The sequence below is a fragment of the Falco cherrug genome, chromosome 14 (genome assembly GCF_023634085.1).
Source record: "Falco cherrug isolate bFalChe1 chromosome 14, bFalChe1.pri, whole genome shotgun sequence".
Taxonomy (NCBI): Eukaryota; Metazoa; Chordata; class Aves; order Falconiformes; family Falconidae; genus Falco; species Falco cherrug.
The window spans coordinates 23,442,103-23,452,792 of record NC_073710.1 but is presented as its reverse complement, the minus strand read 5'-3'; the positions used below and the strand labels follow the sequence as shown (position 1 = coordinate 23,452,792).

Below are 10,690 nucleotides of genomic sequence, written 5' to 3'. Positions count from 1 at the left end.
CCGGGGCTAAAGGGTACCTCAGGAGACCTACATGGGACCCCCCAGCACCTGGATTGCTGGCTGGAGGATGGGTAGGTCAAAGGACCCTGATGGGAGCCCTGCAGGCTCTCATACATTGGACCAACGGGCACCTTCCCTTGTCATACAGAGCATCCTCTTGGATGCTCTGGACAGTTTCTGGTAGATCTCTGGAGAAGAGCTTCTCCCCAGGCCTCTCCCATGGGCTTGCTCACCCCCGGAGCCCTTCCCAAGCACAGCCCCAGCAGGTGGATGCAACCGGCGTTGCAGGGAAGAACAAGCAGCAGGCACCACAGTCAGCACTGCGGGAAAGCTGGGACCCCAGACACCCACCCAGGCTCTCCAATCCCAGCCTGGCCCACAAGAGTGCCTTTATCTCCCTTTCCCAGAAGTGCTGAATTCCCCTTCCAGCATTAGCCACTGGACCCACGCTGCTTCTTGCTGCAGTGTACAACAGCCACAAGAGAATTTGCTAGATGTCTCTGATTTCCTGCATTTTTCCTGAACAGGGCGGGTGTGTAACTCTCTGAATCACTTCTATTTGAAGCAAGGCACTGCTTAGGGTCAACAGTGAAACGAGACACGGGCCATCAAAAGCTGACTACTTTTCCCCTTCTTTGCCATGGTCACGGCCTACCCCACAGACTCGCCCCTGGCCGTGTCGGCCACCGGCTGGGTGAAGGTCATGGCTAACAGGGCAGGGGCTCCTGTGTGGCGCTCATCCAGCCCTGATTGCCAAGGGTGAAGCCTTAGCACCCAGGTGGAATAAAGCCTTCCCAAGCAAGGGTGGTGCTCCAGGGGCACCACAATTCCTGCCGAAGCTCACCACACATTTCATTTCCCTGTGGCGCCTGGCAGGACACGAGCGGCTCTTGACTGCTGCTAGTCCCCCCGTCTTTTGGTAAAAATGGAAGTTTTTCCTCCTGCTGGGCCTGCTCCAGTTCCAGCGCCTTGGGGCCTGAGGCCTGGCACGGCCTGTGTGCCAGAGGCCTTCCGACCGCTAGGCCGGCCTCCACCAAGAGGAGTCTGCCTCAGGCCACAACGGTCACCTCTAGGAAAAACGGCTTCTTTTATCGAGCAGGACCCTGTCCAAACCCCAGGGCAAAGCGCTGGCCGCAGGCGCAGGGAGGTGGCCCTTGCCCCCTGCCCTGTCCTGCGCGGGGCTCCCCGGGGCGAGGCAGGCCCGGCCATACTGGAGAGGGCCCCAGCCCCGCCCCGCAGGCCCCGCCCACTTTCCGTTGGGCTCAGACCGTTGGTCACGGGGAGCCCACGGCCACCACAGGCAGCAGGGCAGAGCCGTGCTGGCACGCAGCGGCGCTGGCAGGAGGCAGCCTCTGGCCCAGCAGCGCTGCCACAGCACCAGCACCCCGCTTCCCAGCCTCGCCGTCGCCGGCTGGGCCCCCTCCTCGCTGCACGGCCAGGGCCCTCCTCTCCCGGGCAGGATGGGCCAGGCCAGCTGCTGCTGCGGCTCCAGGTGGGCTCCCCCCGGGCTCGGGGACACGCGGGCACAGCTGGGCCACGCAGCACTGGCGTTGCTCACGCCCGCCGCTCTCTGCTCTGCAGGGAGGCTCTCAGCGACGCCGAGCCGGTGCTGAGCGCGGACGTGCGGCTGACCCGGGGCCGCAAGAGGAGCGAGAGGTGCCTTCTGCTCCTACACGAGGAACTGGTGGTCGCCAAGTTGCGGTAAGACCCTCAGAGCCCAGATCCTTGCCCCCAGCCCCGGCCCAGGGACACCCTGGCACCAGCCCCAGGCCCCGGCCCCTCGGTGCTGGAGGCACCAATGTCCGTCCCAAGGGCAGGTGGGGGACAGGGCTCTGCGCGTGGGGACCCAGCCCAAGGAGCCCCCCTCCAGCTCAGTGCCCGCCTCTGCTCTCTGCAGACATGGCACCAGCCTGCGCCCACAGCTCCGCCTGGCGCTGGACCAGCTGTGGGTGCTCAGCAGCGGGAAGGAGGCTGCGGGGCAGGAGGGACAGGAGGAGGAGGAAGGCACCGATGAGGACAGCACCTCTGTCATCCTCGCCTGGCCCACCGGCTCCTGCATCGCCACTTTTGGGTGAGTCGTGGTCGGGCAGCAGAGGTTCCCAGCCGTGCCCACGCCATCCCATGAACACAGGCCTCTGCCTTGCGTGCAGAGCTGGGCAGGGGGCAGGCAGCTCGGTGGCAGGGAGGGAGGGATGGGGGATGTTTCCCCATCCCGCATGCCCTGGTCACCTTTTGGTCCCCAGAAGGGAAGGGCAAATGCAGCCGCTCAGGCAGGACAGAGCGACCCAGGGCTTGGACAGCACCTCTATCCTGCCCCACAGCACAGGGCTGTGCAGGCACCCACCTTTGCCCAGGGCTGGGGGGCAGCAGGGCCTGACGCTCTCTCTCCTCTCTATCTGCAGATCCCAGGCACTGAAGGAGCTGTGGGTGGCCACGCTGCTGGGGTAAGCCGGGGGGATGCTCCAGGAGAAGCTGGATGGACGGGGGAACACAGCCCCCAGCTGGGGAAGGTGCCCCCGTGGCTGCGAGCAGCTCTCGGGCACAGCTGCCTGACAAGAGACAAGAGACGGCTTGGGGCTCACCCAGCTCTCTCCCTCTCCCTTCCCGGTGCACAGGACACCAGAAGGACGCAAGGGAGCCCGCGTCACCCATCTGACATCCATCAAGCTCCTGGAGAGGGAGCTGAGCCGCCGCCACGCCGTGAGTGTCTCTCTGCTCTGGGCCCTGTCCCCAAGCACTGCTCCTGCAGCCGAGCAGCAGAGCCATGGCTGCTCACCTTCTTCCCCTCCTTCTCTCCTGCCCAGTGGAGGACACTGCGCACCAGGAGCCTGGAGAGGCTGATGGAGGCACAGGCAGAGGTGAGAATGGCTGCCTTGCACCTGCCTCTGGCTGCGCCGGGATGCGCAGGGACTGGGGTGAGCTTGTGCGGGAGGGACAGAGGGTCTGATGGTGCCACTCAGGGAGCAGAGAGTTTTGGGAAGCCAGCAGCACGCCAGCACGTTCTGACTGGTGACACTGGGAGGAACCCTGCCACATGGGGAAGAGAGCCCGGGAGGGCAGAGGGTCCCAGCTCTGCCGCGCTCAGGCTGCTGGTGGCCCTTTCTGCTGCGGGGCTGCTCTCCAAGCACAGCCCGATTCTTGGTTCTTGCAGGCTCATCCCAAGCAAGGGCCTGCGACGGCCCCATCTGCAAACGCAGGGGGACTTTGCCCCGCACCAGGTGAGTTTGGGAAAGCAAGGCAACCTCCTGCAATGCTGTGCTCACTTGTCCCGAGTGTCGCCATGCAGGTTGGGCAGCCCACGGAAGGATGTCACCTGGACGGACAAGGACAACTGCTGGGCAGTGCCTGCTGGATATGCTTCTGCGGGGACACGGAGCCTCTGCTGCTGCCCGCAGCTTGCAGAAGGGCAGGGCGAAGGCTGGCACAGGCTGACCCCGTGGCACGATGGCTCTCAAGAGCCTCTAAGTCAACACCTCCGAGCCACAGCCGCGGTTCCAGCTGCTGCCTCCCTGCCCATCCTGCCGCACCACACAGCACCGTGCTGCCGGCAGGGCAGCGCAGGGCAGGGCAGGCGCTGGGACCGCTGGCCTGGGGTCTCCATTGGTGGTGTCTTACTCTGTTTTCCTCTGCAGCAGGAGGGAGCAGCAGCGGGAGCAGCACCAGCAGGAGGAGGATGGGGCTGCCCTGGCCCTTCGCCCTGCGGCGCACCCCGGCCGCTGCCCAGGCGCCAGGGCAGGCGGGCTCCAGCTGCAGCAGGGCGCTCTTTGGGCAGCCCCTGGCAGCCCTCTGTGGGGAGGACAACACGCTGCCCCGGCCCATCCAGGTAAGCCAGCCTGGACAGACGGGGTCCCCAGCCCTCCCTCTGGCTGCTCTGGAGAGGGCCTGCGTGTCCCCAGCAGCTGCGGGGACAGGGCACTGGGCTCTGCACCCCCAGAACCTGCTTCTGGTCCCAGACCCTTTGTGGCGCTTAGGCAACCACGTCTGGGGCAGAGCTCTGGTCCTTGCCACCGCTTGGTTCTTCAGCCAAGCAAGTGGCCTCCTGCCTCTCCTGCAGGAGCTGCTGGCTGTCCTGCGCCAGCAAGGACCAGCAACGGAGGGGATATTCCGCAGAGCTGCCGGTGGGACAGAACTTCGGCAGCTGCGCGAGGCCCTGGACCGCGGCAAGGACATCGACGTAGGAAGCCAGCCTGCGCTGCTGCTGGCCGTCATCTTGAAGGTGAGCACTTCTGACCTGCTGCTGGAGGAGCTCCTGGCTGGCCTGCAGCGTTCAAAGGCTCACCTGCAGCCCTTGGCATTGCAGGACTTCCTGCGAAGCATCCCCACCAAGCTCCTCGTCGTCGACCTCTACGAGGACTGGATGGCAGCCATGGAGAGGGCCAGCAAGCAGGCCAAGGTGGAGGAGCTGAAAGCGTAAGTGTGGGCAGCAGCCTGCCTGGTGAGCAGGGACCGGGAGAGTTCTGGGACCTGCCTGCAAAGGCACGGGCTCCTCAGAAAGCTGTCTTTTCGGGCAGCTGCAAAGCTGTGCAACACGGCCGCTGGCTCCCACCCGCCTGGGGCCAGCTGCGGGGACGGCTGTGGGCACCCTCTGCTTCATCAGCCTTGTCTTCCTCTTCCCCCAGGGTGGCCGACAAGTTGCCTGCGGCCAACCTCCTCCTCCTGAAGCGGCTGATGGCCCTGCTGCAGCACATCGGCCACAACGCAGCCACCAGCAGAATGAGCTGCAGCAACCTGGCCATCTGCGTCGGGCCCAACCTGCTGAGCCCACCCAACGAGGACCTGCTCCCGCTGCAGGCCATGCTGGCGGTGACCGAGAAGGTACGCCCTACCCAGCAGCCAGTGCTGCCTTCCCGGCCCATCGGAGCTTGGCTGTTGCGAGGTCCCTGGCTGCCTCCTCCCTTGGGCCAGTGCTGGTGGGCTGGGTGCCTGGAAGAACAACCCCCAGCCGCAGCCGCCTGCGCAGGCGAAGGGTCAGCAGTGGGAAAGGCTGCTTGACACGTCTGCAGGCACCTGGCTTGAGACCAAGGCTTTGATGTCTGCAGGTGAACGTGCTGGTGGAGTTCCTCATTGAAAACTGCGGGGACATCTTTGGGGAGGAGGTGGCCGGCCTCTCCCCTCCATCAGCCGAGGAGGTGCCAGCACCCATGGACAGGGGCACAGGTAGGAGGCGGGACTGAGGCTTGTCACAGACACTGGGGCTTGGGATGCCAGAAACCTCAACGCTGAGGAGACAAGTGGTGTAGGGCTCGGCTGGGCTTTGCTTAGGTGTTCTTGACTTCCAAGAAGTCGCGCTGCTGCACGTGCTTTTGCTTTCCAGAGCTGCGGTGCGAAGAGCAAAGTGGCCCTGCAGGCACAGCAGAGACCCAGCGTCCGGCAAAAGCCTTTCTGGATGCAGCCGCCTCTCTGCTGGGCATCGACAGCGGAGCTGGGGGAGACACAGGGGCAGGGCCCAAAGCGGCAGAGGTACGGCAGCTCCACAGACGCTGGGGCAACATGTCTCAGGTGGGACAGTAATTTCCCAGGAGGCCAAGCAGCCGCTGGGCCTCCTCCTGGCAGCCGCTCTCTTGTGCCTTTGGGGTTCCTCCTCTCCCCCCAGAGTGGTGCGTGCTAAGGAAAACTGGAAAGGCTGTTTCTGGAATGCACTTCATGAAGTATGATCTGCTTTATCAAACAAAACATAGCTACAAAATACCCACAAAAGGACAGAAAGGAGTAGCTGCCACCTTGAGAGGGCTTTTGCTCAAATCCTACTCCGTCGCAGCTTCATCAAGTCTAGGCTGCGTTGGCTGGACTGTGCAAAATGTGCACGATGCAAACCAGCATCTCCTCTGTAGAGCTCATACAGCAATTTGGCAGTCAGGCCCTCACTACCCCAGGCTGTCACTTGCCACCCGTTACCTCCCAAGTTTCTGGTTTAGGCACCTCCAGATTTACCTCCAGGCACCCCCGAGGGCACGGCAGAGTCCCTGGCACGCCTGCCACAACTGACCAGCCTGCCCCAGGAAACCAGGTAGGAAGAGCTCCCCTTGCCTGACCTGAGAGCTCGCTGCAGGGGCTTGGGGCTTTCCCCATCTCATCACGCTGTGGGATGGAAAGGTTTGCAGGCTCCCAGCAGGAGAAGGAAAAGTCAAGGAAAAGGAAGAGAAAAGAAGCCTGGGCAGAGGAGAGGGACAGCCAAGCACAAATAAAAAGGAGAAGAGAGGAAGTGATTTTGTGGACCCAAACCTGCGAAAATGCAGGAAGCTGCAGCACGTCAGGAAGGCCAGGTGCGTACCACGCGCTGCTGCCCATCTTTCCCAGCCCTGAACACGGCCCTAAGTCAGCCCAGCTGGCTGGCAAGGGCCGGCGAGGGCTGGTGCTGAGCAGGGTTTGGGATGAGCCCCACGGCAGCTCCCCGGGGGCTCCCTGTCGAGCCCTGCTGCGCGGCACAGGGGCACTGTCAGCATCCCTGCGCACGCACAGCTCCCTAGGGACATCACCCCTGGGGAGAAGTCACCGGAGCCAGCCTCGAGTGGAGGCCAGCAAGAGCTGTCCCTTCTGGGCCATGAGGAATTCCTCGGAAACAGCGTCCCCCAAAGAGGGGGGAACCAAATCCTGCCTCTTCCTGCCTCTGGGGGCTTATCAGAGCTTTCTGACTCTGTCGTTGCAGGTGCCGACTGATTTTCACCGGCTGAACAGCTGTGACTCCTGGGCCCCTGCAGCTGCTGTTGACAATAAAAGAATCTTTTCCCTCTCCTGACTGTGTCTGCCATAGGGTCTTGTGGAGTGGGGAGCGCTTGTGCTGGGGTGGACCCTCGGGGAGGAGATTGGGATGGTCCCTTGCCCCAGCACCCTTTCCAGCGGGCATCGGGGCTGAGCTGAGGGGCTTTAGGAGGAAAAGCAAAGCACAGAGCCACACAGGAGGGGGGGGTTGGAAGGGACCCGTGGAGGTCCTCTGGGCCAAGCCCTCTGCTCCAGCACGCTCGCCTCGAGCAGGTTGCTGAGAACTGTGTGCCCTTGGCCTTTGAAGATCCCCAAGGACAGAGACTGCACAACCTCCTTGGGCAACCTCTGCCAGCATTTGACCGCCCTGGGGGGAAAAATTTGCCATTTCAGTCTCTCCTTTCACTGTACCGCATTCCAGAACAGCCATGACATGACCAGCTGAGGCTTGAAACCAAGTGCTGTGGCCAGCCTTCAGGGCCAGCAGGGACCGGGGGCGAGGGGAAGTGTTTTAGGGACGGACCGTGGGGGCCGAAGGGAGGGATTTGAGGGACGGACGCCGAGGAAGGCCTCATCCCTGCAGCGATGGCTCAGGCTCAGGGCAGGGCTCTTCTCTGGATGCCACGGGGTCGATTGCAAAGGACCGGGCCGCCCCACGCAGGGAGCAGGTGCGTGCCGGGGTGCCAGGGCCCTGCCTGGCTGTTCCCAGCCCAGCCCCGGCTGGGGCCAGCCCTGCGCTGCAGCCCTGGGGCCGAGGCGCAAGGAGCCGGGCATTGCTGAGGGTGCTGCACCCTGCCGGGCCCCGCCGCCGGCTGCCGGCTGCCCTGGGCTGCCCCTCGCTCTCCCCAGCTCTGCCTGCTGCCAGCGCCGGGGGCACCGCCACGGGGCTTGCCCCCTGCCCACAGCTGCCCTGACCCACAGCTGCAGCTGTACGTGGTGCCCACATCGCACAGCTGGGGCGGGGGGTGGCAGGTCTCTCTGGTGGCAGCCTGGGACTGGGGGCAAAGCCAAGCCCATCCCTCGCTTGTGATCTTTGTCCCCAGGGAGAGCCAGTGCAGACGTGTGCTGCGCTGGGGAGTGTCCCGCGGGGAGGTGACGGCCGACTGCAGAGCAGCACTGAGACCCGCGCGACAGCAACGGCAGCCGGTGGCCGCAGAGCAGCCCAGGGGAGCTGGTTCCCTCGACGGGCCCCAAAGCAGCCTTCCTCAGCCCCTGCTTTTGGTGACATGTGGAGCAGCGCAGGGATGTCTCTCAGGCTTCCAGGCCTGAGGAGGCTTTCCTCCTCAGGGGCACTGTCAGAAATCCTGCTCCCAGGATTAAAGCACCCCTCCCCCCATGGATCCGAGGCTGCGTGTCCAGCCCCCTGGAGCTGGGTACAGGTGCCCTGAGCGGTCTCTCAGGGAGGATGGGGCCACCTGCCTGGTGGCTCTGACACAGAAATGATGAGCTGAAGCCCTGTGGTGGTGGAGGGCTGGCTCAAAGCCTCCGAGTGCCTCAGCCTCTCTGCCCAGGAGCGTTTATCTCAGGCCCTTTTCCAGGGTGTGAAGACGCATGGCGGTGTTGTCCTGGTGCCTCCATCTTGTTCTCTCTTGAAGGTTGTGATACTTGAGGTCAGGGAGCACCTGAAAGCCCTGGCGGAGATCTCCAGGGACTTTGTGTTCCATTTTGTGTTGCCTTAGGGCTACAGTGTGCTGGGGTTTGGCGGCAACAAGGTTATGGTATGCCAGAGGTCAAGCGAGTTAGTGTCAAAGTGTGTTATTGTTATGGACAGAATCTGTGTTTGTTGGCCCTGCGTTCCTGGGGTTATGGCATTTTTATCTTATCTTGTGATCTGTGTGGTGGGTTTTTTTTTGGAGAGTGCCTTTTTTCAGCTATTTTGCCTTTGTGGGGTTTGGATGGGGGCCTTTGGTTTGTGTACGAAGTTTCTTCTCGTTGTTTTTCTGCTGTGCTGGTGGATGGTGGTGTTTTTTCTGTCTTGAAACCATCGTTAGTGGTCTAATAGATCTCTTGCAGGTCAGGCAGTGTCACTTCTGGCGTGGTCTGACTCATTTCTGGTGAGCTGGTAGGTAGGTGTGGAGGACTTGTGGTCCCTCCATGGGGAATGACTGCTAGAGGACTAACAGGCAGATCTGTGGAGGGGTGAGAGGACCGCTGGCCCATAAGTAGTGACTGTCAGAGGACTAAGTGTACTTGAACTAACGTGGGCTTCCAAATTCGTGGTTATCTGTCCTGCCTTGTGGAAGAGCCATGGGAAGTCACCAGCCACACGGAAGGACAAGGGGGTTCCCAGGGGTACGTGGTTTCTTGGGTTTTGCTTTTGAGTAAGAAAGTCTTATCTCTACATCAGTGCAACTGTGGACAGTCAATTTTGCTGACTTTAGAAAGCAGGGAGCAGCACTTTTGTGCTGTGCCTCACATGGCTGCCAGGGCAGGGTGAGAAGCAGCAAGAGAATTCCTTCCTGGCACCTTCTCCAGGGGAGCCGTGCTGCACTTTCACAAGGTGAGCCCTGGTTCTGCATGAGTGCAGGTGGTTTTGGTCAATTTTCTCACCACAGAAAGCAGGGAGCAGAACTTTAGTGCTGAGTCACATGGCTGCCCGGGCAGGGTGAGAAGCAGCAAGAGAATTCCTTTCTGGCATGTTCTCCAGGGGGGCAGGGCTGCACTTTCCCAAGATGATTTTTATTGGCTCTTAACGACTGCAACTCTGAAGGGTCAATGTTCTCACCACAGAAAGCAGGGAGCAGCACTTTTCTGCTGTGCCTCACATGGCTGCCCGGGCAGGGTGAGAAGCAGCAAGAGAATTCCTGCCTGACACCTTCTCCAGGGGAGCAGCGCTGCACTTTGCTGAGGTGAGCTCTGGTTCTGCATGAGTGCAAAATGCTTGGGTCAAATTTCTTACCACTGAAAGCGGGGAGCAGAACTTTTGTGCTGTGCCTCACATGGCTGCCCGGGCAGGGTGAGAAGCAGCAAGAGAATTCCTGCCTGGCACCTTCTCCAGGGGAGCTGTGCTGCACTTTCCGAAGATATATTTTTTCTTTTGGCTCTGCATGAGTGCAAAAACTTTGGGTCCATTTTCTCATCACAGAAAGCAGGGAGAAGAACTTTTGTGCTGTTCCTCACATGGCTGCAAGTGCAGGGTAGAGAACAGCAAGAGAATTTTTTCCTGGTACCTTCTTTATGGGAGGAGTGCTGTACTTTCCCAAGGTGATTTTTTGGGCTTTTAACCATTGCAACTCTGAAGGATCAATTTTATCACCACAGAAAGCAGAGATCAGAACTTTTGTGCTGTGCCTCACATGGCTGCCAGGGCAGGGTGAGAAGCAGCAAGAGAATTCCTGCCTGGCATCTTCTCCAGGTAAGCAGCGCTGCGCTTTAAGGTGATTATTTTTTTTCTGTGCATGATTGCCAATGAAAAGAGGTCAGTTTTCTCACCACAGGAAGCAGGGAGCAGAACTTTTGTGCTGTGCCTCACATGGCTGCCAGGGCAGGGCGAGAAGCAGCAAGAGAATTCCTGCCTGGCACCTTCTCCAGGGGAGCCGTGCTGCACTTGTCAAGGTGAGGGGTTTTTGGCTCTATATGATTGAAAAGGTGAGGGGTTAATTTTCTCACCACAGAAAGCAGGGAGCAGAACTTTTGTGCTGTGCCTCACATGGCTGCCAGGGCAGGGCGAGAAGCAGCAAGAGAATTCCTGCCTGGCACCTTCTCCAGGGGGGCAGTGCTGCACTTTCCCAAGATGTATTTTTTTCTTTTGGCTCTACAGGAGTGCACAAACTTTGGTTCCATTTTCTCACCACAGGAAGCAGGGAGCAGAACTTTTGTGCTGTGCCTCACATGGCTGCCAGGGCAGGGTGAGAAGCAGCAAGAGAATTCCTTCCCGGCACCTTCTCCAGGGGGGAACAGTGCTGCACTTATGTCAAGGTCAGCTCTGGTTCTGCATGAGTGCAAAATTTTGGGGTCAATTTTATCACCACGCAAAGCAGGGAGCAGAACT

The 10,690-nt window shown here is 60.9% G+C and overlaps 1 protein-coding gene across 1 annotated transcript; it reads left to right on the top strand.

The window, feature by feature from the left end:
* The first annotated feature begins 640 nt into the window (after positions 1 to 640).
* LOC129737378 (uncharacterized) lies at positions 641 to 8,378 on the top strand. The gene is made up of 9 exons (XM_055726949.1): positions 641 to 759; positions 1,582 to 1,701; positions 2,403 to 2,423; positions 2,616 to 2,700; positions 3,152 to 3,823; positions 4,055 to 4,216; positions 4,301 to 4,410; positions 4,620 to 4,815; positions 8,295 to 8,378. The coding sequence occupies exons 1-9, from the start codon at positions 641 to 643 to the stop codon at positions 8,376 to 8,378; spliced, it is 1,569 nt and encodes a 522-aa protein (XP_055582924.1).
* Positions 8,379 to 10,690: the final 2,312 nt, after the last annotated feature.